The sequence below is a fragment of the Camelus dromedarius genome, chromosome 2, assembly GCF_036321535.1.
Source record: "Camelus dromedarius isolate mCamDro1 chromosome 2, mCamDro1.pat, whole genome shotgun sequence".
Lineage (NCBI taxonomy): Eukaryota > Metazoa > Chordata > Mammalia > Artiodactyla > Camelidae > Camelus > Camelus dromedarius.
Window position 1 is genome coordinate 11,141,578 of NC_087437.1, and position 27,277 is coordinate 11,168,854.

Consider the following 27,277-nt stretch of genomic DNA (forward strand, 5'->3'; position numbering starts at 1 on the left):
CCTCCCCGTCAGCCGCCCTCGCCGCCGCGGTGCGCTGGCTGCAGGAAGCCGCCGCGCTGCCGCTTTGTTGTCAGGGACCCCGCGAGGAGCGCCGCTCGCCGGCCGCCGCCACCCTCTGTCCCCGCAGCCCGAGCTCCGGCCGCGGGGCCTGGGTCCGGGCTTCCCGCCCGCCCTGCCCATGAGGGGGCCCCACGACCACCGCTGCCTCCAGCCCGGGGCGGCGCGGCGCTGAGGCGGCGGCGGCGCTGCCCCCTCTGCGGGAAGCGGGCGGCCTCGGCCCCCTCCCCGAGGGCACCATGGAGGTGAATGCAGGTAAGAGCAGACTGCGGCGGGTTGGGCGCGGCGGAGGGACGCGCGGAGCCCCGCGGGGCCCTCCGAGGGCGGCGGCGGGGGCCGGGGGCCGACGGGGAGGGCCGCTGCTCGCCGTGGACTTGCCTCGGCCGCGGCGCTCGGCGCCCCCCAGGCCGCCCTCTCTGCTCCCCGCGACGCCGCAGCGCGGCCCGGCGGCGCCGGCCCGGCTCCCCCCCCTCACATGGCCCGGCCGCGCGAGCCACGTGCGCGCTGTGTTTACGTTCGGCGGCGCGCGGGCCCCGGTTGGCTGGGCGGGCGCGTGACGCGGCATTACATAATGGGCGCTGGGGCGGCGGCGGGCGGGGACACGTGAGGCCGCTCGGCTCCGTGACCCACATTCCCGGGGGCCGCAGGGACACGTGGGGGCGGGTGCACGCGCGCCGGCCTGGAGCGCCGCAGCCCCGCGGGAGGCCCCGCCCCGCCGGAACCCTCGGGCTGTGACGTGGCCGCGATCCCCTCCTCCCCCGCGGGGTTGCTCACTGCGGAGGAGGCCGCGCGTGCGCGCCGCGGGGACTCGCGGCCCGGCTTCCCGAGCGGGCGCGGATGGCGCCGGGCACCGCCGCCCGCGCGGCCCCGAGGTGGCCCGCGCGCGGAGCCGCGGCCTGGCGGGCAGTGAGGAGGAACCGCGGAGCGTGGGCGCGCCCGGGGCCGAAGGAGGGCCGGCGGGGAGGGCGTGGGGCTTCCCCGACGCCCGACCCTCCTCGGCGCTCGGGGGTGCGTGGCTCCCGAGCGACGCCCTGCGGACGGGCCCACGACAGCCCTCGTGGTGGTGCTGCCTCGAATTTGCAAAAAAATAAAAAATAAAAAAAATTCATTGTTTCAGTGACCTCCTCTGGGCCGCGACCTGCCTTACACGCCTTCCGTCACAAAAGTGGGCCGAAGGTCCTCTCGGGCTGGCAGCCTGTGAGCGGGTCCCACCCTTAGTGACTCAGGTGACCCCGAGTGATTCCCAGGCCTCCCGTAAGGCTGGCTGTTGCCAGTTCGCGTAATTTTTTTTTTACACTCATGGCTCGCTGGCCTTCCCCGAATCTGATTAACAAAATTTGACCTGATCAGTCCTTCTCTTGTCTTGTTTCAGCGCCACAGAACAATTCCGGGTTCCCTTCTGCCCTTTGTCTGACCCTAGACGAAGGATGGCCCTTCCCTGAAGCCAATGAGGTTGCAGAAGCAGCCAGTTATTTTTTTTTAAGTTACTTTTTCTAGAAACCATACCCTCCTAACATTGTGAATTTTCCACCAACAGTGAAAAAAGTCATTTTTCTGTGTTTTCGTTACCTGTGGGCCTACTTACCCCTTGGAGGATAGTTTAAAAATTTGAGTAAATCTATCATGGAATTGAAGTTTCACTTGGTCAGAATTTAGAGATTGTAAGGTTCAACCCCCTCTAACCCAGCGTAAGTGAATTCCTCCAGCTTTGCAATCGGATAAGGTGGGCGGCCCAGGTGGTTAGAAAGGTTTTTTTCTGTTTTGAACTTTACTGGAACATTATGTCTGATGTTAATTTTGGCTTTTGTGGCTACAAATGATTACATTTCATTTGGATGATTATTGACACCGGCTTCCTGCTCCCATCCCCTGCCAGTTCTTCCATTGTCAGTTCTCAGCCCTTGGTCTTTGCTCTGTTGTTTTTTTCTGATCGTCATCCTTGTTACCCTTGGGGATGTGGCACCCAGAAGTGAACAGGCTCCTGTGGAAGTTGTTGGACGGTTACCAAGTTCCAAGCTGGGAATTCTGCTGTAAGTGAATTCTCTGCAGGCTTTGCCTTTGTGGCATATTGCTTTGCTGACTCACAGTAACCTTGCAGTCAACTAGAACCTTTTCATGTGAACTGTTTTGAAGCTAGGTTTCATCCATCGTGCAGTTAATGGTTTGACCTGAACTGTAGGAACTTGAAGTTACCCTTCTTAAATTTTCTCTTACTCCTTTTGGCTTCAAGGTCAGGTTGTCACAAGCTGTTACCCAGTATACTAATAATTTCTGCCATCCTTCTGAGGGAACTTTGATAAGCATTCCCTTTAACTTCCTCCTGATTGTTGTAAATGTTGCTAGGATGGGGCCAAGTTCAGTGTTGTGTGGCATACCTCTGTCTCCTCCCTTTGGGTGGATACCATTTTATTAGTCAATACATAGTCAACCAGTGACCAGTCTCTCTGTCCTATAAATCATGACACATTGTGTCTCTGCCCTCTCCATGACTAATACAGATGTGAAATAGTGAAGTTGTAGAAATTGACTCCACATTTTTGTCACAGATTTTGATTGAGTATAGCAGTTTTTTTATTGCACGAACTTCATAACCACGGGGGTAATGCACATTTTAAAAATTAGGAAAACATTCCCACATTCTTATCTTTATAAATCTGTATTCTACCATGTTTCTCCAAACTTGAAAGAAAAGATCAGAGGAAGGTAAGAGTAAAGAAAACTTCACTTGGAGAGAGAAGCAATAAGATAGTGGGAAGAATCAGAAGTGAAGCAGGAAGTTGCTTGACTAGTCATTGGAGTTAAGGGATTCAGAAGGTAGCATGGAAATAAACCTACAGAGAACCCACTGGGTGTAGATGTCACCTTCAAAACTGAAGGAAAGAAGAATGGGTGGAGGGTTGGTTTTGTTTGAACTATTCTGATCGAACTCTTCCAGTATAATGATGGTAAAATAATAATCACCAGTATCTGTTGAGCATTTATATGCCAGGCCCTTTACATGTGTTACTACTTTGATACTTCACATGAATTCTATGAAAGAAAGTACTGCTGTCACCACTTGAAGGTGAGGGTCTAAGTAAATTGAAGTTTAGTAACTTACCCAGGCAAGTGGAGAGCCTGATTTTGAATCCAGAAAGTCTACTTGGGGAGCACAAGGTAACTACTGTGCTGTGCTAGGTTTTAGCCATAGAACATTTGAAGGTATATACAAAACTTTGGTGGTCCTGTCTTCTTGAGGGTGAAGAAGATACTGAATGCATCCATACAGTTTGCAGTGGTATAGGGTCATAGCTGGTGGAAGAAGGACAGGGCTCAGCAGAGCCTCCCAATTTCATCATTCCTCTTTTTTTAATCTTGCTGCTAGTATGGTTTTGTCCCCAGACACTAGATTACACTACCCCCCTGCCACTCCCCCCCATTTACATGAAGACAAGAACACTGTTTTACAAAATAAGATCGTTTTGCTTTTTGTCACTGTGTTCTTTGTTTTCTTAAATAATCTCTTACATGGTATGTCCTTTAATAATTTACATATTCTTTAAGATCCCACTTGTCACCTTGGCTATGTTCGCCTCTCTTGATCTTTGCCCTCCATAGTGCTCTTGTGCCATCAGCAGGTCACAGTAATTTGTATGAAACATTGCTCACATTGCATTGGAATGAGTGGTTAACATAGCTGTGTCCTCAGTTGGCCTATAAAGGCGTTTTAGGGAAGGGACCATGTTCTCTGGAGCCCTGACACTAGCACACAGTTGGAAGTTTAGTGCTTCATTAGATCCACTCTATCGTCCTGTGAGTAGAAATTATTAATAACTTACTTTTAAAATGAGAAAACTAAAGCCTTTTAAAAAAGTTTTTTTTGGGGGGATGTAATTAGGTTTTTATTTACTTTTGATGGAGGTACTGGGGACCGAACCCAGGACCCTGTGCATGTGAGGCACACATTCTACCACTGAGCTATACCCTCCCCCTGAGAAAACTAAAGCTTCTTAATGGTTAAAAATGTTTTGTTTTAAGCCACAGGCAAAAAAAAGTACAGTCATGACTTGAACATAAACATACTTTCCAGGATGATGGGCAGTGGGGAATTTGATGATGGGCAAGTCTAGAATTAGAGTAAGAAAATCCCAGTATCTGCAGGGACAGCAAGTGCTTCCCAGCAGGACAAAATTGGATGTTGACTTCTGGCTTGTCTGGAGTTGACCACTGGGTAAGCCCTAGCCTGGGAACCTGGCCCAGCTCCAGGGTCCTTTTCAACTAAAAATAGAGAAGACTCTGCCTCAGCTAATTTTAGCTGGAGGCAACTAAGATACATTCTGCCTGTTTCTGGAGGTGTTGGACTTGCTGGTTCAGGGATTTGACCTTTCTTGCTTTATCGTTAAAAACTCTTCGTGTAAAAAAGCACATTTATAAACACCATTTCTTTTCAATCTTGTAATAACTCAGGCAGATATTCCCATTTTGTAGAAGATGACTCAGGTTTAGAGAGACTGAAAGTGACTTGCTTGCCTAGGTTCTCCTCAGTAAGAAACAGTAGTCCCTGCTCTGGAATTAGACAGCCTTGACTTTTTAGCCCTGGCCCTGCCACGTGGTAGCTGTGTTACTTAACCTCTCCGAGTCTGAGTTCCTCTTCTGTAAAATGGGGTAATGGAAGCCAACTTATAGAGTTCTTGTGAGGATGAAATATGATGTGAAATTGTGTCATTTTATTCTCGACATTCTTGCTGATTTGTGTTTTTCACTTCCCTTTCTTCATTGAGTTGAGGAACTTCTAGATGTACTCCTTACCTTCTAGGAAATTAAAATTTAACCTATTTGGGTTGCTCACCATCAGGTTGGTAGATTGGTGTCTGATACGTGCTAAGACAGCCAAGTCAGTGCCAAAGGTTTTGATAAGAGAATGTAGCTGCCTCTCGGTGGATCATCTTTGGTTCCATGGCTCCTGGCGCAGATGCTTGTTGTAAATGATTGTTGAACTTCCTAAAGACAGGAATTGAATCTTAACTGGATTGATAGTAGCCCAGTAATTTTTCTTAGGTGTGATTTTGGAGCTTTTGCAAAGGCAGGCGCGATTTGGGTAATTAATAACAATACCTTCCATTGCCCAATCAGGGCTTTAATCCGGTTCTTAAGCCGCCAGGATAGCGTGTTCATTTCCAAGCGGAGGTAGAAGACCTTATGAACAGAAATGGCTGACTCAAATGCTGGCCCTAGGAAGGCCTTACTTTCTCATGTTTTGAGAGAATGAGATGTTAGTGAATTTACTACCTGAGATAGTACTTCAGACAGATAGCTGTGAATTTTGGGGGAATTTATTGAGGACTAAGGATAATATTTTTCTTTGTATCCCATTCTGAGCAAAAGCAAGTGTGCAAAAAGTAGCAGTTTGCTACCACCTGGAATTTCTAATGGGATCTTCAGATCTCTAAAGTTTTATAAAAACATCTGGCACGGTGGTTTTACCCAGCACCATGACATTTGATAGACTTCCAGTTTAAAATCATTTCTCTTTGGACTCTGTGTTAGGGATACTCAGGCAGTTATGTCTGAAAAATCAACCCTGAAACCTGTGGGCCAGTTTGTGCTTGAATTCACTGGTTGTAGCCGTCCTTCTACTTCAGCGTGCAGAGAATCACCTGGAGAACCTGTTCAAGTGCTCAATCCTGAGAGTGCCTTCTCTAGTCTGGGCAGGGCCTTGGAAATGTGTATTTTGAAAAAAGCAGCAGGTGGTTCTGATGATATTTATTTTGCATAATCTCTCCGAATGGTGGAATAAATTCAAAGTTAGGAATCTCTTTCTTGTGTTTGGAGTGTTAGGAGCTTTTAGATTTTAAAATCAGTGGTAAATGAAATTCCTATTATTAAAATTCTCCTTGGTTGCTTTTTCTCCCATTGAGCACAGATGACGTAGTTGGCTTGTGACAGTGGTTCTCAAGCTTCACTGTGATTCAGAATCATCAAGGTGATTAACGTTTCTGATTGAATAGATCTGGAGTGGGGCCTGAGAACTTGCATTTCTAAGAGAGTTCCAGGTGATGCTGAAGCCGCTGGTCCAGGACCACACTTTGAGGATGACTGGCTTTGCTCTGGGCAGGTGATAAGCACATGTCAAGGGCATTTGGAAATGGATCAGACTATAGAAAGAGCAGATTCATACCTCCACCACAAGACTGATGCCAGGCATATGCTTCAGGAGTGGAAAGTGGATGGAATTGTCCACATTGTTGATATTTTTTGTCTTTAAGACTCAAGTACATTTAGTTGCATTTGTGCATATTACTGTGTATGATGATCACTGTTGTGTTTCTCTTGGCGTAGTAGGCACCTGTTTCAACTTCTCTTCTGGTTTGTAATCAAACTCCCTGAGAGTTGTGGTAGCATTTTACTTCTTAGGGGCTTCCCGGCTTGGATATGTATAATTGGTACTTAAGTATATATCTGGCTCCTAATGTCAACATGACAGACTAAAAGTGACTTAAAATTCCTTTGCCTTTTTTTGTTCTCCGTAAACAGAAATGTCTTTCTGTTCTTTGGAATTGATTTGGCTACAGCATTTTGCTCTGTGTGTGTGTGTGTGTGTGTGTGTGTGTGTGTGTGTGTGTGTGTGTGTATTTGAACTTGAATGACTTAAAAGTGTGACTCTTACCTAAAAAAAGATTGGGGAATCATTTCCCTCTAGCAAGGAAGGTTTTCATTTCAGAGTGAATGCTTAAATTGCAGTTGTTCCTTTGGGAATGTGTAAAATTCACTTTCTCTTTCAAATAGTCATCTAGGTTCTCAAAAATGCCTGTTTTACTTGTGACTTCCTAGTGATGTTTCATCTTGTTAAGGATCTGTCCACGTTATTAGATGTGGGCTTCACAAAGATAGAGAAGTAGGTCTTAGAAATCTTTATGGCAGGCTTATTACCTGTAAAGCATGTACAGAGAATTAAGAGACCCTAGGTGCTTATAGTCTCTCTTGTTAAGAAATAGATGGAAACAGGAAAACAGTAGGTTTAAATAAAAGTTCAGGACAGCGATGGAAGAAGGATAATTAACCTTTGTATCTGATGCACATTGGAAAAGCCAATACATGTTTGCTGACGATGGAGAGAGAAAAAGAAACCACGGCAGAACTTGGCAGAGAAGATGAGAATTACTTGTTTGGCCTGGGATTCAGAAAAATAACATGTTTGGCCCTGAGGTTACTCTTGCAACATGTTATTGCTTTGAGGGAAGAAGTTTGAAATTATACCCTAAGAGTAATTTTAAATGCTATTTCTTAACCTTGCAGGTTTACAGTCTCTAAGAGGTCTGGGTCAGTTTTCAGGGGGTTGTGGAGGTTACATGAATGAAGTTATGAAGAGTGTTCTGAAAGTAGCTCCGTGAAGAGGGAGTTAGCTTCCAGCGTGCATTCTCCTTCCAGCCTCTTTGACATTTACTGTAAATAGTGAGTCAGGAAAGCAAGTAGTGAGTCTGGATTCCTTAAGAGCTGCTTAGAGTTAAATGTGTCTGCAAGTCCAACGGCAGAAGTGTGTGGAGAGAAAAGAGTGTTTTCTTGGAGTTTAGTGGATAATCATAGAGTCTTCAGGGAGCATCAAAACAAAGATTTTGGGAGCAACAGCCGTGAAGGGTTTTTCATCTGGAGAAATTACTTTATCTGGAGTTCCAAATGTTAATCTGTTCTTGACTGACCTTTGTTTCAGCCAAGTGCTGGGGAAGGTAAAAGATGAACTCATTGTTCTGGGATTGAGTCATATAAAGGTATAATGAGGGAAGCAAAGAGAGGGCGAGAACCAGATTTCTTCACGGCCAAAACAACTTGTTGACCCTAAACTGTGTCACTCAGGAAGGTTTTTCATTCCTTTTAGGAATAGATTGGAAAATGAAAAACTTTAGGTTTGAATCTGCATGTGCTCAGAATGCCTAATCAGTGGGAATTATATGGCTTTGAACTTTGAGGAAGCAAGAGTAGTAGGAAATAGGGAAGGAAATAAGTTACTTTTTCCTTTTGGGGTAATTTTAATCATTAACCTGTTTCTGAAGTTAGTGACTTTACTGTTCAGATTTGCAAAAGTAGAAACTATATGTTATCGTGTGTCTAATTACCTGATTTGCCCCTCTTTTCTAGGAGGTGTGATTGCCTATATCAGTTCTTCCAGCTCAGCCTCTAGCCCCGCCTCTTGTCACAGTGAGGGCTCTGAGAATAGTTTCCAGTCCTCCTCCTCCTCTGTTCCATCTTCTCCAAATAGCACTACTTCTGATAACAACGGGAATCCCAAAAATGCTGACCTCTCCAACGCTGAAGGCATCCTAAAGAAGGATCGAATCGATTGTTCTATGAAAACAGGCAAATCGAGTGCACCTGGCATGACAAAGAGTCATAGTGGAGTGACAAGTAAGTTACGTTGGCTTCCTAAGGGTTGGTACCGCTAACTGTAGGCAGGGCTTGCTTTATCAGCTGTTCATTTGGGGGACCATTTTATTTTTGGGTGTAATTTTCACTCTCTTCTGGGTAATCATAGTTGAGTGATTAGATAAGAAATCATTGGTGGTCTTAAAATTTGCTGCCTAGGGGCTGTCATAATTGATTCTTGCCAAGGAGCAAGATACGTGGCTACGTACTCTGACCATGTTTTCTCTAGGGTACCCCATTGCACAGCACTTCGGCACTTCTGAGTCTGGTTTTTAGAACTTACTCGTGGAAAAGGGTTTGTGTTCATGCAGTTGGACCTAGGAACATTTGGAATTAGGAAACAAAGGAGGATTGGGAAAGCCAAATGAGTAGTGGAAATTTGGACCCCTGAGTGAGGGTGGAGGTAAGATGGGCCGGTACAGGGCAGGATCAGGAAGGAATGGGGCCCGTCTGGTGCCTTCAGGTGAGCTCAACTGAGTGTCTGTAGAGCAGCCTGTGGAGACACCCCTTGGCACCTTTATTGATTGACATCTCTGCCTGACTTCTTAATTCTTATCCAGCAGAATTGTTTTCTTAGTTTGGTTGCATATCTGATGTAAAGTAACTCTAAAATCAGTGTATGTTTAAAACCATCAGGAAGGGAAAAGCCAGCTCTGTGAGATATTTTTGGCAGTGCTGTAAAATGTTTAAAAGAAAACCACAATTTCTTTTAATTTGTTAATTTGGGGTAAAGATTTTTCTTTTACATTATAAACATAGATTTGTATATTAAAGTACTTACAAGTTGAACAAAACATTCAATTGGAAAGAAAACGAAACAGTTGTGGTTTTTTCTTCCAGCTTTTCACTCTTGTGTCTGTTTGTGCCTTAGAGTTCAGTGGCATGGTTCTGCTGTGTAAAGTCTGTGGGGATGTGGCGTCAGGATTCCACTATGGAGTTCATGCTTGTGAAGGTTGTAAGGTAAAGCATGCTTTTGTTTCTTTAAGCTACTGATTCTGGGATTAAAGTTAGGTTTGCCCGTTTCCACAGCTGACGGTCTGAGAGGAGGAGAGAAATCAGCTGCTCCTCTTAAAGTATCAAGCATTTTATATTCTGTATAGACATAACTTGTTTTGAAAAGTGTATTTTAAATTCGGTGAAAGTATTTCTTTTTAAGATTTTGATCACAATAAATCTGCTATCTCACTCAAACTTCAATATGGTATGAAATGTTTATTTGTTACTGTATCAGGCACTGTTCCAAATGAAACAGCAGGGAGCAGAACAGATAAAGTGCTACTGCCTGTTTTGGAACTTAGTTTAAACAAACTTTGAATAGGCCTCATCAGATACTTTGACATTCTGACATGTCAGGTACGAGGAGTTGGGATTGATTCCTAAATACTTGTGAAAATGTGGTATCAGAAGTAATCCCAAATTCATAAAAGAATCTTGAATATAAATTGAGCCCTTGGGAAAGCTCATTTTGTTTGTAAGTTTAGTTGCATATTTCTGAGTCAGATAATTCCAAGTGAGATGGCCTGTACTGCCTGCTTTTATCCAGGGACTCTCTCTCTCTGTCTCCTTTTTAATCTGGCACAGCCCTTTCTCTTGAGTATCTAAAATTAACATGGCCAAGACATGTGCTCTTGCTGTTCTTGGACTGAAAGCCAGGAGCAGGAATCCAGTTTGGCAGGATATGGTGGGCGAGCAAGATAATGAATATATATCACGAAAGAAGAAATATTTTCTAGGGTGGCTCTGAATGAATTGTGAGTTTGGTAGCTCTGAATGGTTGGGTCACTTCACAGAACTAGTCAGTATTTTATATAGATGCAGCACTTTTCCACTGTTTTAAAATTCTATATATTTTTTTTTTTTACAAAAATGTGAAATAACTGTGGGACAGGCATTATTCTCCCTTTATATTTATAGCTAGAGAAACAAAAGCACAAGCAAATGAGCCTAATTGTGTATTGTTGATAAAACCATACATAATTGCTCTTAAAGTTGTGTCTAGCTCAGATATTGTAGCATCCAAGTATAATGTTGCAGTAACAAAGTATAAAGATGCTGTATCCCCCAGTTGCTAATATAGAGTCATCAAATATGTGATTAGTTATGGTATTCAAGGAAACTGCAGTTTAAAATAATTTTGTTCTTGATTTTTCTGAAAAAGTCAAGGGAACCATTTAGCTGGAGATCTTCAAAGACCACTTACAAAGCTTGACCTTAAATTGTTTGCATAGTAAAGTTATTTGTAGCCATTTAGCTGGGAACTGTCTTTCCTAGCCATTAACTGGTCTGTGGGCTGTGGCATGACACTTACCTATCGCTGACAAGTAACCAGGAACACCTGGCCCATATAAGTAGGCCTGTCTGGTGTCAGCAGGTAATAATCCAGGAAAGACCAACAAGTTACTAATGTAATCCTCGGTTCTAGCAAGGGGATTATAGCTAGGGAACACATTTCTCTGTCAGCTTCCTCGAAATCAGTCATTCATATTTTAAGAGTTTTGTCTGTGATTAACACGTTGATTGCCATGTCACCCAAATCTGGGTGACAGTTGTTTCCTCAGGGGCACCCGATCCACAGTGGGCGATCAACGTGTTAAAAGTATGAGCTGGAAAATTGGCTGCAGGCAGGGCTGGTAACAGGGTAAAGTGTAGTACAAGGGATGCTTTGGCAAGCGCCAAGATTCTCCAAAGGGAAGAAAGGGAAGAAGAGTTTTGTTTGGCTAGTGGGCATAGGTAAGTACTGATACTGGTAAGAACTGAGTTAAATTCTACGTGCCAGTATTATATTTCCCTGTGTTCTATGCCAAAGTTACTTCCCAGGTAGCTAGTAATATACCTGATAGTTAGGTGTGGGGGGAACCCTTACAAGGAGTTTGTCTAGATGTTTTTAAATAGGCGGGGTACATCTTCCTGTGTTCTTAGGGTTTTTTCCGAAGAAGCATTCAGCAAAACATCCAGTACAAGAAGTGCCTGAAGAATGAAAACTGTTCTATAATGAGAATGAATAGGAACAGATGTCAGCAGTGTCGCTTCAAAAAGTGTCTCTCTGTCGGAATGTCAAGAGATGGTATGTTCCCAGTTTAAAGAGTGATCTTCTTAAAGCATATGGAGCTTGGCTTTTATTCCTCAGCATAAACCAGCGCTACAAGCTAATTACCAATGGCCCTCTTGTGCTTAGGGTGAAAGAGATTTTAGAAAACACATTTTGATGCCTTGTAGGATGCCAGATTCATTATAAAGTCAAGTTTTAGCATCATCACCCCAGAAACAGCTTGTGGCTCACTTCTTTTCTTGTTACTTGCCTGTGAAAAGACCCATTTTTTTCCCTATACAAGCTGAATACTTTTTCTTTTTCCTTAAATAAAAAAAGAAGTTTTAAGTTTTTCTTTATGTGGGAACCCTTCCTTGGCTTTTTCTTCTTGATTTCTTAGCAGTCCTGAGGGATCAGTTTCCCCTTATTCTGAATTATCTCTGTAACTTCTCAGTCTTGAGATGTCTGTGTGCTTTCAGGGCAAGGATTCTGAATACATTGAAAGGAGATGCACAGTGGAAAGAACAGGAGGCTCTGAAGTGGAGGTGGTTGCTCTGCTCTGGCGCGATCACTTCCCATGGAAAACGAAAGTTGTGATACTCTGCAGGGCTGTTAGTGTTATCTGTGGATGATGTCACTGAAAGATTTGTCTCTTTTGTTGTGCTTAGGGTAATCATTTTTTGGATAGTCTCATTCTGTTCTAAGTAACATAGCAGAGGAGTATGAGGTTTTTCAGAGGAATTGGTTTAGTAGAGTTAATTAAGAATTGCTAAGAATGAACCTTGGGTTTTTCGAGGGAAGGGTCATTTAAGCAATTCCTTAGGTTTCTCTAAGATCTTACTGGCCCAGAAATAACAGTATTGCAATTAGGAGTTCTTGAATAAAAGAGTTCAGCAATTGATGTTTTGTATTTTCGATTGTTTGAAATTTTTTTTTTATAGCACTAGAAATACTGATCCAAAGTTGATGGATATTGTGATTGCCTCAAAAGAATAAAAATGACAATCAGTTGTGAAGGAGGGAGCAGAGGTAAAGTGTGCAACATGATAAAATTGTCTGTGATAGTGATAAATGTCAGAGGCTACAATTAGATGAGTAAGGCTTTCTTGCTGGGTGGGTATATTGAGTTTTTATTGTCTCTCTAAATATTAGAAAAGAAAGAAGCTTTTCTTTCCCTCATGATGAGACAGGACACATTCTAAGATAATGGAGGATGAATGATTTTATTTTTGTTTCACTGATTTTAATTAAAATCCAGGAAGGTTATTTTCCAGTAACTACATTTCTATTGACTGTGGTTTTCCTTTTTTCTTTTTCTTCTTCTTTTTCTCTCTTTTTAAGATTTTCTCTTTTAAGAAGTTGGAAAAGGGGAGAGCAGATCATTTAATAGTTGGGTCTTGTTCAGGGAGTGATTGTACTACTGGGTTCCATTAATGTTAGTGGATGTGGGCAGCTGAATCCCATGTGCCTTCTTAAGAACAGAGCTTTCAGCCCTCTTAGCAAGGTGCTGCATAGTAATGCTGGTCTGCTTCGAGCTGTGATTTTTGTTAGTTAATTTCAAATTTCTTTCTTGGACTTTGCTTATAAAATACCCAAGAGATCTTCTCCTTAGCTTTGTTTTGGGAGAAAAATCCCCCGCCCGCTTCGTATGGTACATCAGAAATACAGCCATCAAGTTTGGAATAATTTGGGCCAGACACAAATAGATGCTCTTTACTGGTATGACTAGAGGCCAGAGCTGTCAGGACTAATTTTTTGTTATGCTTTTGTACAAACAGGTCTTATTTAGACTGTAGATGTTAAATATCTCTCTCTTCAATAGCTGTTCGGTTTGGTCGTATTCCTAAGCGTGAAAAACAGAGGATGCTGATTGAAATGCAAAGTGCGATGAAGACCATGATGAACAGCCAGTTCAGTGGTCATTTGCAGAGTGACACATTAGTGGAACATCATGAACAGACGGCTTTACCAGCCCAGGAACAGCTGCGACCCAAGCCCCAGCTGGAGCAAGAAAACATCAAAGGCTCTTCTCCTCCCTCTTCTGATTTTGCAAAGGAAGAAGTGATTGGCATGGTAACCAGAGCGCACAAGGATACCTTTATGTACAATCAGGAGCAGTGCGAAAACTCAACAGAGACCATGCAGCCACAGAGAGAACGGATTCCCAAGAGCATGGATCAGTATAATTTAAATCATGACCATTGTGGCGGTGGGCTTAGTGGCCACTTTCCTTGCAGTGAGAGCCAGCAGCATCTCAATGGACAGTACAAAGGGAGGAATGTAATGCATTACCCAAACGGGCATGCCATTTGTATTGCAAATGGACATTGTATGAACTTCTCCAATGCTTATACTCAAAGAGTATGTGATAGAGTTTCCATAGATGGATTTTCTCAGAATGAGAACAAGAACAGTTACCTGCGCGACACTGGAGGGAGAATGCATCTGGTATAGTGAAATCAATTTTTTGCTCATCTTGTATCAAGGAAAGCTTTTATCTGGAGGTTATACCAACATCAGGGGCAGGGGTGGGGGTGTCAGAAACCCTAAGAGGTTTTACAGAATCAGTTTTGTGCAGTATTTTAGGTCAGGTATTTTTAATAAACATCGTTTGTTGAATGACCTGGTTTCTCACAGAACGAGGTACAAGCATGTTATTTGATCCATACTATGCTTGGGATTGGGATTTTATGTAAAATACGGATCATGAAGAATTGGTCCTTTAATTCTTAGAAATCCCTTTCAAGAGTGTTGCATTCTGATTAATCATTACCTTACTAGCTTTGGGATTTTCTCGAAGAGCTGATCCTTTTAGCTTGCCAGTCAGTAGTTTCTTGATTTAGATGGGAATTATTTTCTTTAATCATTATCATGCAAAATGGTCTTTGGATACAGAACATGGATATTTCATTGTTTGAAAATTTAGGAATAGTTTAATATAATAAGCTGGTTTCTGAAGATTTTCTCAGACTTTATCTTCTGGGATGAGTTAATGTTACTCATATCATTCAAATGTTTTTCATCAAATACAGTAGTCTGCATGAAAGTACGGTGCTTCTATTCAGCCAGAAGTGTGTCCCAAGCAGCAGCACCGCGCACTCCGGTCACACCATGAGACCCTTTGATAGTGCTTGGTATTTTCTACAGACAAGTAATTAACATCTTTTTCGTTTTCAAAGTAGTTGACTCTACCCCAGTCCTTATGTTAGATTTTTTTTGTCACTTGCAAGTATCTGGAAAGTAATTTTCTATGTTATTAGACTTCGTGGCTCCCTTAAGGAGGGAAAAATGTGTAAGCATGTAAGTTCTAACTTGCGCTATTCTTCGTGGAGTCATCCCATTCCCGGTCACCTGTGGAGCTAGTGGGAATGTAAGGGCTGGGTTTAGTAATGGCGTACACACTGTGTGTTCCATAGTCCTTTCAGTGTTCTCATACCTTTTGTGCCTTCCTATTTTTCCCTCCCCAGTCCTCATTTAGAAGGTGAACCTTGTATATCCAGTCACTGTGTCCTAATTGAACAAGTGGAGGTCAGTGGCCACACCGTTGTGTATGAAATAAGTCATCAATGACCTTTTTTAAAAAAGTGAGGCATCTCACTGTCGCTTCCTCTTTGAATGACAACATTGTAGTTGTGCCTATTTAGAAAAAAGGGAGTTTTGAAATACTAAGTGTGGGGTTGGGTTCTAGGCCTGTGACTTCTAGGTGTATTTGGGTAAGTCACCAAATCTCTTAAAAGTCTTAGTTCCTTACCTGAGAAATGGTAATTATCATGTCTGCCATCACTAACTGTTGAGAACCAAGTAAATGTGTGTGAATTTGTTTGGAAACCATAGAACCAGTGTAAGGTGGCAGCAGTATTACAAAACTAACTCTTAAACCCGTGTAGCAGGTTTTGAAATAGCTTGTTGCAGATGTCCTTTGCTCAGGCTGCCTCTTTTGTGGTAAGTCAGTTGCTGTTTAAATTAGGTTGCTCTGAGGCTTTCCGTCACAAGGCAAGTAGCAAACGGAGACAGTGCTGATATGGGTAGATTTTACTGGTGTCAGGGAGGGTATTTTCACATTGAGTTTCCACTGATTGGTATGCCGCCTTTGGAATGTCTTTACCCCGTCTCACGATTTAAGAGTTTTTCTGTTTTGTGCCAATTAGGTTTGTCCAATGAGTAAGTCTCCGTATGTGGATCCTCATAAATCGGGGCATGAAATCTGGGAAGAATTTTCCATGAGCTTCACCCCTGCAGTGAAGGAAGTGGTGGAGTTTGCAAAGCGTATTCCCGGGTTCAGAGATCTCTCTCAGCATGACCAGGTCAACCTTCTAAAGGCTGGGACTTTTGAGGTAAGTTTTATTCATCCTGAATATTGATGCAGGGCATGTTGTATTTTGTTTTCATCCTTTTCTAAATAAGTGCTTGTGGTCCAGAGATAGAAACTACCAACAAAAGCATGACCATCTCAGGATCTTGGGAAGAGACAAGGTAAGTCCAGAGTACGTGCTGTATTCACAGCACACAAACTCCAAGTTCTAGAATTGCTTCCAGGTGTGAACTTGGGTTCTCCGGAATGTTAGACACCTGCTAAGAGCCTCAGCTAGCGTTTACTCTGTTCAGTGCAGAACACGAAGGGTAAGCAGAATGTGGTTTTAGTCTTTTTGGAGGTTGTAGAGTATTTGGGGGATGTGTCAGACATCCCTTGTGTACCACCTCAAGTCCTCTTGGCCTCACCTCACTGTAGAAATCTGTGGCTGCTTTTTCTACTCCAGCTTCTCTTGCTCTGATGCATTCTGCCTTGGTTTGAGGCGGCCACTGTTGCCAACTGTAGTGGGATGATTCCCTGTTGCTGCTGAGGTGGGGGAAGTCTCAGGACTTGCTCTGAGATCTCTTAAGCATCATTCTGAATTGCAGGGTGGTGGGTGGGAAGTTGATGTCTGGTGGGCCAGATCTTCGGTCTGTGGGGGAAGGGTTACAACCTTACTTCTGGATAGTCCCACAAGATTGAGCTCTCAGTTGTCCTTGATGTCATGTGGTGTCCATCTTATTAATATACCCTCTGATACTGGCTCTCTCTTCTTTCCATCTCATTTCCTTTTTCCCAACTCCTGTTTTCACATGTGCCAGCCCACATCCCACATAAACCTTTGCCTTTGGCTCTGTTTTCTCGGGTACTTGGACTAGAACAGAGAAGATGTTTTCACTAAAAAAAAAAAAAAAAAAAAAAAGCTATGGTATAATTCCAAAGTAACACCTATAGGTTTTTTCTGTTTAAAGGAAAAAAACATCAGACTTAAGATTTAAAGTCAGAAGAGATGTCAGAGTTCAAGTTCAATTCACCCATCTTTGAGGTTAGGTAGCTACAGCCCAGAGAGGGGAAGAGGCTTTTCTTGGATTACCAGTAAATTTACAACACAGATCTAGAACACAAGTCTCATACTCCAGGACTATGTCTTTTTACCTTGTGATTTGTCTTAGGTTTTCTGTGTTACAGAGTTAGCACCATCTTCTTAGAAGGCTCACGCCCTTTCTAGACTGTCTTGGGTAAAACGAGTCTTTGCTTGGGAGCGTTGCAAAGTGAGGATGTGTGTTCAGTGTTCATCTGGTTTTGAGGGAAGTGCGTGACATAGATGTCACCGCTTACTGTGGTGGAGGGAGTGTTGTGGGTAAGTAACTGCTGACTAGTTTGACTTGGATTCCAGTTATAACTGGGTGTCTAGAACACTTACTGTGATAGTTGTCTTTGTGTATTGTCTCTCTGGGTTATGGGTTCTTGACACAGACTAATTGGAGTTCATCTGCTGCATTTGGTGTTCGGATGTTTCCAAGTGTCGCCGCATTGAAATCGTGCTCTTCTTACTTGGGGCTTAGAGACCATGTGATATCCTTGGTAGCTTAAGAGTTTTCATGCCTTTGGCCAACACCCAGTTTCAAATTTCTTGGCATTATTGCCTGCTTTAATTTTGAATTTGCATTTCAGAATCTTTATTAATAGAGTATCACAGGACTTGAGTACTTTGCCGCTGCTGGCTGGAATTTTTTTGATGTTGTTCTTGGAATATTTATTGCTTTGTTAGAGAATTTGCCTTAAGCAAATGGTTCTGGGTAAAAATAAACTCAGTTTTTCTTCTACAGCTTTCTCTTGTATGTAGGATGTTTCTTAACTGACTTGAATACTGAGTTATTTCTTGATATTACTATTGAACTTCTCCAAATATATATAAGTCTTTTTCTTTTTCCAGGTTTTAATGGTACGGTTTGCGTCACTATTTGATGCAAAGGAGCGTACTGTCACCTTTTTAAGTGGAAAGAAGTATAGCGTGGATGATTTACACTCAATGGGAGCAGGGGATCTGCTAAACTCTATGTTTGAATTTAGTGAGAAACTAAATGCCCTCCAACTTAGTGATGAAGAGATGAGTCTGTTTACAGCAGTTGTCCTAGTGTCTGCAGGTAAGCAAGCCGGGTCAGAACCATGCCGCACCTGGAATGCGGCGAGCAGCAGCTGGCTTCCAGCAGGCTGTGTAGAGGGGGAGGCCTTAAGGAAGATGCTAAACTATGAATCTGTTATTTCTGAATAATTAATTTCTTATGAGTCTACATCGTTACTTCATGGATTTAATTTTTTGGAACATTGTATATCTACAGGAAGGTGTCTCTGATATAATTCTAAGTTCTAATTAAAATATTATATGAGTTATTTCAAAATGTTAAAAGTATCGAGATACTGTGTTTTGTTACACAAATCAGTGACTTATGAGTTGTAGGCTTTGACCTAGCTTTGCTGCTGAGTTTTCTGTGGGACGTGGGTAAGTAGTTTTACCTTTTTGGGTCTCAGTTCCCTCATTCTCTGAAAGGAAGGGACTGTGCTGTGGGAGCCTAGTGTGGGGTCTGGCACAGCATACATGCTCATCACTGTTTGAATGAGTGGCCAAGAGTTTTGAGTCCTAATTTTTAGTGTTTGTCTGTATGAGTCATCGGTGGTGTTTCCCGGCTTCCCTGCCACCTCACATTGTGCTGCAGTTATTTCTGAGCCAAGTTATTTCAATTCAGAAAATAGCTATTAAGGCACAGGTAGCAAATTGGAAATTGAGACACAGTGACTTTCCTGGGGACATGTAAGTAAGTACCAGCCGTTGTTAGGTATCACTATCTTTGTTTTAAAGCATTTGTTGAGAATTATACAGTATTTTGATATGACTTGATAAGTTTCCCATTGGATTCCTTCTAAGTAAAAGGCATTGTGTTGAACACTGTGAGAGTTGTAAGGTGTGAGTTACAGCCCCTGGTTGTGTGTCAGAGCCATAAATCAGTAACTTACCTCAGTATTCCTTAAGGAGAGTAAGTTCTTTGTATATCTTAATGGGGCTGTCCATCAGTGGAGTAAAAGACTTGATGCCATTTGCAAGCACAATTTGGCTACCTTTTCTGGATTCAGAGTCCAGAGTGCTCACCATTACACCATGGAGCCGCCTTGGCTACCTTTTCTGATCAGCTGTACCTGGGTACCTAAAAAGTCACTTACTATATGGAAATAGTATGAATGCAGTGTGTCAATAAGGGATACCTGTTTCTTAGTAACCTTGTAATGCCTCTTGCACTTATAAGTAATTAGTGATAGTTTGAGTTGACATGAGATCACTAGATCTATTATTGTGAAACTAAAGGTGATCCATACTTGTTAACTTCTTTATCTGATGAATATGCCTTAAGTTAGGTGCCCAGGGGGAGACATAGCAGGCATTAAGACACAAGCTTGTACTCAAAAGAATTTATGTTCCATTTGGAGAGTCAGAACGAACACAGAAAACCTTGTGTTACTAAACAAGTGAGTAGTTTTGGGAAGGAAGATGAGATCATCTGAGAAGGCTTTGTGGGAGGATGAAAGTGGAGCTGGAATGTGAAGGATGGATTATTAAGTGTTCCCAGCAAAAAGTGATAGGAAGGCATGGTGACAGCACAAGATGGGGAGGGGGAGGGACAGGTGGCCAAAGACTGCTGTGTACGTCAAGGAGGGAGGGACACGAGGCTTACGTTACGTGGCACCAGGTTATAGAGTGACAGCTGTGAGAACTAAACAGAGAAGACAAATACGGGCGGTGGAAAGTCAGTGTCACTTCTTGAGTAGGGGTGCGATCGGGCATGAGCAAAGTGATGCTTTAACGCTAGTTCTGTACTTTTATCCTGGGTGGATTAGACAGGTGAGCTGGAGAGTCAGGTTGAGAGGCTGTTGAAATAACTTTAGGTGGGAGGCAGTGAACTGTCCTAAAATAGATGTGGCAAAGGAGGTAGAGAAGGACGGCTACATCCCAGAGAGAGTTGATAGTTGGGAAAGAAGGGAAGGTGGAGGGTGAAGGGGAGTTCTCTGCCAGGAGCTCTGCTCCTGCATTTATGTTTTCCACCACGATTGTGACTTTTATTTTATTTTAAATTTTAATTTTTGAAAAAGCCTTGTTTTGTTTTCTGATCATAAGAATAATATGTACTCTTTGAGAAATTGGAAAATATTAAAATGAAAATAAAGATGATAATGTCATTACCAAAAAAGATCACTGTTAGCATTGGGGGGGTGGGTCTCTCTCCATTCAGCTGTGTCCATTTATCCATTTGCCTGCTTATTGGTATGTGGTACATAGACAGATGTTTGACATCCTAAGTGGAAAAGGCTGATTATAGAAGAACATAAGGCATTCTTATTTTTGTTATGTTTATATATGAAGATATACAAGCAAGACAAAGATACATGTACAATTCCATGCATTTAAAATGATAATGTTGTTTCACTTAAGTATATGATAGAGTTCATGTCACATTTAAATCTTGATCACTTAAAAATGACTATTCTTATTTTTAAAGCAGTATCCAGGCAGGAAAATAAAATTCAGTGACTGTAGAAGAGTATAAATTGAAAAGTCTCTCCTTGTATTCCTAGCCTGTGCTTCAGACTAGATTTCTAACCATCTTTCTTTTGAATTGTTCTGATGGTTGCCCTCCCAACTCTAAGAACAATGCTTATACCTCTTTTTATTTAGTAGATGTAACTGATAAATAAAAGTACCCTCTCAGTTTTCCCTCTCAACTTTCATTAAGTTTTATTTTTTCAGTCACTTTATTGGTTTTATTTATAAATTTAATATGCTTACATTCTTCGATCATTCACTTTTACACTCTCTCAGATAGCTGAGACAGAATAATCTTACTGCATAGGGAGGTAGTACCCTCCTTTCCCCAGATCCTGGCTTCTTTGCTCTACCATTTTCTTTTACATTGTCAAGGATTAAAACATTCATATTCTGTCCTATAGTTGTGACTGTTTCCCATGCTTTATTTATCAGTTGATTTAAAAAAATTGGAAAGTAAAACCAGCATTTCATCATTATTCAGTGAATAGTGCCCATGGTGTTCACACAGTGGGTTTGAAATGGTAACAAGGCAACATAAATCTCTCCCCTAAACTTGTCCTTCTTGAAGGGAAAGTTCCAAGTGTCAGATAACAAATGGGCTATTTATGTTCTCTGTTAATTGCTTAGAATTAAGCTACGTTGTAGTTTGCTTTATTTCCAAAATTGTTTCTCTTGGAATCTGCAGTTGCTTTGTTTTGGTTATTGTTGTCAGAAGAAATGTTCGTTAATGATCTCATTATATAATTTTATCCTCACAACAGACCTGTGATGTGAGCTAGAACAAGTTACCCTCACTTATACAGGCAAGGCATTTGAGGAGCAGAGGGGTTAAATAATTTGCCCAAGGTCACATTTTTAATTATTGGCTGAGCAGGCATTTGCACTCTCATTAGTCTAGCTTCAGAAGCCTTGCCACTACACTGCTTGTCAACAAAACAGCTGTAGCTGTTAAGGGAGAGAGAAATCTCAAACGTGGCACTTGCCTGGGAGACTGGAGGAATCCTGATACTGTGGAGAGAAGAGGGATTACTCCTGGAAGGTAAATTCTTCTTTGGGTTGTGTGAAACGGCAGCAGCCCCTTGCAGTTGAAGAGCAGAGACTGGAGCGTAGGTGTGAGGGAGGCCCAGGCTCATGTAGATGCGGACTGTAGCTGTCCTCGCAGAGGGTTTTGTTGAAGGAATTTAACTTCCATCTGCATCGTGGGAACAGTTGGTGAGGAGTGCAAGCTTGGGAGAGGGACGAAGAGCCAGACGGTTAAGGAACTAGAAGACAGCTGTGTCCTGAGGGAGGTGATGCAGGTAACAGTGCAGCACTCAGTGCGTCCTGTGGAAGGTATTTCTGTTCCAGCCTGTGCCTTCCAGTGTTGCAGCTTCTAGAGGACTGTTGCTTACGATCCAGCTAGATTTGTATGTAGGTCTTTTGGCCTTGAGATCATGAAACCATGGTTTTAGAAATTGAGGTTTTAGAAAAATTTAATATTATTTACATTTTTATAGGTGTCTATTTCCTTGAAGGGAGCTGAATAGAGGGGCATAGGTCATCCAAGCACAAGCTGTTCACTGGAGGACCAGCCTCCCCTGATGATACTAACTCCAGTATCCTTTCCCACTTGCTGTTCCTTTTTTTGCCGTCTAGATGATTTTGTTTGTGGGGGCTGCTGTCATTCTTTCCCAGGTGTTGGTGGTGTAAATTACTGATGATGCAGTGTAAACCGGTTAACTTTCTTCTGTTAAGGTATGAGCTCTCTAAAGGAAGGAATTTTGGTTTGTTTTGTCCACTGATAATTCCCTAGCACCTATTCCAGTAACCACACACATTTAATAAGTGTGTGGTGAATGAACACATTGCAAGGATGTAAAAGGAAACAATTACTTGAATATTAAAGGCAAGGGAGTAGTTTTGCAAAGATGACCCTCATAATTGCATGGCCAAAGTCAAATGTCAAGAGATCTATCTCACTATTTTGTTTGGAAAATTGAACCCCCCCCCCCAAAAAAAAGCAGAAATCTCAATAGTCAACATTCAGTTTGTTTCTTTTTCCGTAAGAATTAGCACGTAGTTGTAGTCATGATCCAAATTTTACTAAATGTAAGATAAACTTACTTTCATCATTTTTCCTATTTTCATCATTTCCCCCTGTATTTAGAATTACTCAGTCTTCCCCCTCCCTTACTATTAATTTTTAGTCCTTGTTCTGAGTGTTCGCATTGCAAGTAGGCTTTTTCAGCTGCCAGTTACAGTGGAAAACCTCCTTAATTTCCTTGTAAAAAAATTAAATAAGGGCAAATGGCCAGAGAGTTTTGCTTCCTTGGAGAAGTCTTTTTCTTATTAATTACAACTCCCTATACCAGGAGCCATTGAATATTTCTTGCACTCTACTGTCACCTATTGCAAAAGGAAGAATTAGCCCTTGTTGATGAAAAAAGTCCACGGGCAAACAACATAGTTTTGGCTAATTTTAAGATACTTTTATTGATAGCTGATTATACTAAATCATTAATTTATTAACATTTTTGTATGATGAGTTTAGTATACAGTATGCTAAATAAAAGTGAATGCAGGATGATATAACTAGGTAATAAAGTTACATACTATGCTAGTTACCTATTCCTGCGTAACAAATTACCCTAAAACTTAGTGGCTTACAATGCATACATTTGTTATGGCACACTGTCTGAGGCTTAGGAGTGTAGGTGTGGCTTAGATGAGTGTCCCCGGCTCAGGGCTGCTTAGGAGCTTGTGGTCAAGCAGTGGGCAGGCTGTGCTCTCTTAGGAAGGCTCTTCAGCGCAGGGTCTGCTTCCGGGCCTTCACAGGGTTGCTGGAAGGACTCAGTCCCTCACATGTTGTTAGACTGAGTGCCTCAGTCCCTGGCTGGCTGATGGCTGGAGACCGCCCTCAGCTGCTTAGCACGCTGGCCACGTCCTAGGGCAGCTCACACGGCTTTCCTCAGAGCATGTGAGTGGGAGAAGGCCTAGGATGGAAGCTGCGTTTTTTTTCTATAGTATTTTATCCATTAGTAGCGAGTCAGGGAGTCTGGCCCACTCAATGCAGGAAGGATGCGCAGAGCAGGGATACCAGGATGAGGGGACCATTGGGGGCCGTTGCAGAGGCTGCCACCACGCATGGTGACATGCAAATGTGGATATTATTCCTCATGAGGTAAAGATGTATTTCTGAATCACATTATTCATTTTATTTTGCTAATCAGAAGCAATTGAAATTAGATGGCATCTAATTTGAAAAATCAGAACCTAGATTTTTGTGAACAAAGATACCTAAACACTAAAGAATTTTGATCTATTAAGTGTACTATGTGATACATATTTTTGTAATATAATAGCTACAAAAATTTGCCATTGGGATTTTAAAAATTTTGTCAGTTATCTTTTGCCTTTGTTCAGTGGATAAAACCCTGTTTTGAGAATTAATGAGATTGACGAGTGAGTATGATATTTGTGTTTAGTGTCAATGACGTGTCCTCTCATCCACCTCTCTCCTCCGCACTCTCCCTCAGATCGGTCTGGAATAGAGAACGCCAACTCGGTGGAGGCCCTGCAGGAAACGCTCATCCGGGCGCTAAGGACCTTAATCATGAAGAACCATCCAAACGAGGCCTCTATTTTTACAAAGCTGCTTCTGAAGTTGCCAGATCTTCGATCGTTGAACAACATGCACTCTGAGGAGCTCCTGGCCTTTAAAGTCCACCCCTGAGGCCTTTGGTTACTCAGACGTGAACTGATTCATGCTAACTGTACACTGTGTGCTGAGAGGCTTGTTTCTGTGTGTGTACCGTGCGAGGAGGGAGAGGAGGCCTCGAAGGCAGCACGAGGCTGTAGGCTGTCTGCGATCAGGTGGTAGCCCTTTGGGGTGAGATCTCTTCAGCCATGATTAGACATTGCCCGCGTTTCCCCGATAGACCAGTCAGCTGTGTTGCACTTAAACTGGAGAAGTTACACTGAATTAGAGTCACACTGAATGTTAGACTTTTTTCATCTGCCAAAACCAAAAACCATTTTGATCTCCCTGTGGTATAAACATAATGCCCAGGCACAAGTATCTGAAGACTTAAAAGTTAATCCTTTGTGGTGGAAGTTCTCTTATAAGATGGAAACTTGATTTCCCCGCAGGACCGTTTGACCTGGTAATGGGAGGCTGTGCAGGTTAGACCTCCTTGTCTGTTTCACACTGCCACCGTGAAAGTGTATGGTCCTGCGCAGGCTCGCTGGTTGTGGAAAATGAGAATCGGTTGTGTTCCCAATGGCCCACCTCACAGAGATAATAAAAAATGTCTAGAAAGCATATTTACCTCTTGGGAGATAGGCACTATGTAAATAAGGTTAAATTTTTGTTATAATTATTCATGATAATTTTTTTTTATTTCTACGCATTTCTTGGAAATCATTTCACAGTCCACACCCATCTGTTATTCAGGGTTCCTGCATATGTGTGGGGTGTCTATCTGGCACACATATATTCAGAGTTCATGGGTACATCAAATCCATAGTATGTGTACATAGTATGTATGTGAATATAGTTACACATAAATATATTTCTTCACAATATTTTAAACTGTGAAGAGCTTTATCATATAATAAACTTAAAACAGGAGGTGTCAAAAGACCCAAATTAGGTGCATTTTACCTGTTGATGATGTTAACAACCATTGCTTTAAATATTTAGACAGTAGAGTATTGAGTTTATGCTCTATTTTTGTTTATTTAAACAACACTTAATGTAAAAGTGCAACAGGCCATCAAGTCCAAATTTCAAAAAAATACGTATTTTAGAGTTCATCTTTGGTAAAGGTACTAGTTGTTTAAAAGTTCATTCAGTTTCTTACCTTGTGCTGAAAAAGGTTGCATTGCCGCCCATGATACACATGCTGCAGCTTGATGGTAGATTATTTTGATTCTTTCTGGAGAACCAACCAATGTTTAAGAAAACTGTTTAACATGTTGATGTGTGCCTGAGTGTGTGAGTGTGGATGTGCAAGCGTGTTCTGAACCCACTTGTTTTTCCCCTAAGTAACACTACAGGGATTTTTGTCAAATTAGATTTAACCTATAATTTGAAAAATCAGTTAGTGTGTGACCTACAGGCTTAGAAATGGTATATAGTCAAGGACATTTCATCCACATTTCTGATTTTGGGCTTTTGTAAATAGGTAGGATCAGCCTCTGTTTATGGCAGGTGGAAAAAATCGTCAAAAAGCTGAGGATTTTATGTATGTTTCTCTGTTGCCCTGGAAGATAGCAGTGGATTGGATTTTTAGGTGAAGATTGCCTTCTATATAATTTTTGGATTATATAAAATAGTGAAAATGAAAAGACCCCACTTAACTGTACTCAGCCTGTTACTTTAATGACATGTGAGCAGAATGCCTTATTTTGTAACCTTGTTTAACTTGTTGCTACTGGGACTTGAATTTCTGTGGCACTAGTTAAGTAAGTTAGAAAAGAGTGAAACCCTCTCATTATTAAAGAGGAAAGGTGGTGATGGTGATGTCTGTAATACAATATAAACCATAATTGTGATTTACCTTAAATAGGTAGGGCTTTTATGGGATATACAGTATAGTTTTTGTGAATTCTTTACATGATAGCATTATCTTTTTATAATTTTTTTTCCTAAGATAAATGCATAGTTTTTCTTCTATGGGGAATAGAAACAGCTTTTTCAAGTAATATTGAAAACCTCAAAGATCATGTTGTTTCTTAATTTTTGCCTTTTGCATAAGCCTCTTTATAACATATATCTTTAAAACAATTACTAAGTCTTTAGGAATGTGTAACCAGAACTATGTTAGTATTGCTTATAAAACTTTAGTTAGATTCAGTATATACATGTATACATCTAGATATAGGTAGATATTTGCATTTTGTCTTGTAAAATTTTATTTGAACAAATTCTTCCTGTAGGTAATGGGAAACAAAATTAGTCGTTCATATGCCACTCTTAGCATTTCTATATTTGAAAACGGCCCCATATTGAAACCTCTACGTCTAAACTTAAACCAGCAGCCTATTACAAGCACATTCTTTGATTGAGTCATCGGTTATAAACTTACTAAATGCGGAGAAGACAACCAATTTAGGGAACCTCTTTGGTGGGACACTGTTGATTAATAATGTACTGTATGAATTAAGTGATGCTTTAACTCTGATTTTACATTTTAAACTTAAAATACGGGCATTATGTCAGCAAACTTAAGGGCATTATGTCAGCAAGCTAAAACATTTTTTTCTGTCATTTTAATGTATCTCTTTACGTGATCTGAGAGAGGATTCAAGCCTTTAGAGAGAAATAGCTGAGGGAAAGGGGAAACGTCTTCTTGGGATGAAGCTTTTCCTTATGGCGACGGTTTAATTACAGTTTCAAAAACTAGAAGGAAACTTCAGTGGATTAAGTGTATAGCTTTCGTAACTACGTTTCAACAAATTACCATTGTAACTTGATAAGATACAGTTTATTTTATGTAAACATTGCAAAGCAAGGTGTAGAAGCTCAGCTAGATGTATCCCTGTGCACGAGAGTAGGTACCTATCTCAATTATCCTTTTTCTTTTCCAGTATAAAGTTTGCTGAATGTACAAGAAGACTTTATCACTTAGGATATAGAATTTTTTTTAGGGGTTGGGGGGAGGGGCTCTGTCAGGAAATTACCGATAAACAAAGATTGTGTTGATTTGATCCGAAACATAAAACTTGAAGCTATTCTTGAGCTAACATGGAAAAATACAATGGCTATTGTTTTAAAAAGAAATGATAGAAATATATTATTGACAAGATATGAATTAAGTTTATTTTCTACAAACTGTTATTGATGAAGACATGGATAATATCTTCATGTTTCTGAAAAGTAATCTGTACATGGGGGGAGGGGAGAATAAATATTATTTCTAACCAA

At 41.6% G+C, this 27,277-nt stretch overlaps 1 protein-coding gene and 1 non-coding gene across 3 annotated transcripts; one reads left to right on the forward strand and one right to left on the reverse strand.

Annotated features, from left to right (window-relative positions):
* NR1D2 (nuclear receptor subfamily 1 group D member 2) lies at positions 1 to 27,277 on the forward strand. 2 transcript variants are annotated; one of them, XM_031433745.2, is made up of 8 exons: positions 3 to 312; positions 8,170 to 8,436; positions 9,326 to 9,414; positions 11,374 to 11,518; positions 13,305 to 13,930; positions 15,631 to 15,816; positions 17,710 to 17,920; positions 23,886 to 27,277. In XM_031433745.2, the coding sequence occupies exons 1-8, from the start codon at positions 297 to 299 to the stop codon at positions 24,080 to 24,082; spliced, it is 1,737 nt and encodes a 578-aa protein (XP_031289605.2). In that variant the 5' UTR covers positions 3 to 296; the 3' UTR covers positions 24,083 to 27,277. The 2 variants fall into 2 exon arrangements, with proteins under 2 accessions (XP_031289667.2, XP_031289605.2); XM_031433807.2 differs by lacking the exon at positions 17,710 to 17,920 and having other exon boundaries at positions 1 to 312; positions 23,886 to 24,040.
* TRNAV-CAC (transfer RNA valine (anticodon CAC)) lies at positions 3,953 to 4,025 on the reverse strand. The gene has a single exon. It is a non-coding gene; the product is annotated as a tRNA-Val (tRNA).

Excerpts from the sequence above, each read along its gene's own strand:
- NR1D2 (XM_031433745.2), top strand. Across the intron at positions 8,437-9,325 it reads GAGTCATAGTGGAGTGACAA|AGTTCAGTGGCATGGTTCTG; the intron begins GTAAGTTACGTT and ends TTTGTGCCTTAG. Across the intron at positions 11,519-13,304 it reads TGTCGGAATGTCAAGAGATG|CTGTTCGGTTTGGTCGTATT; the intron begins GTATGTTCCCAG and ends TCTCTTCAATAG.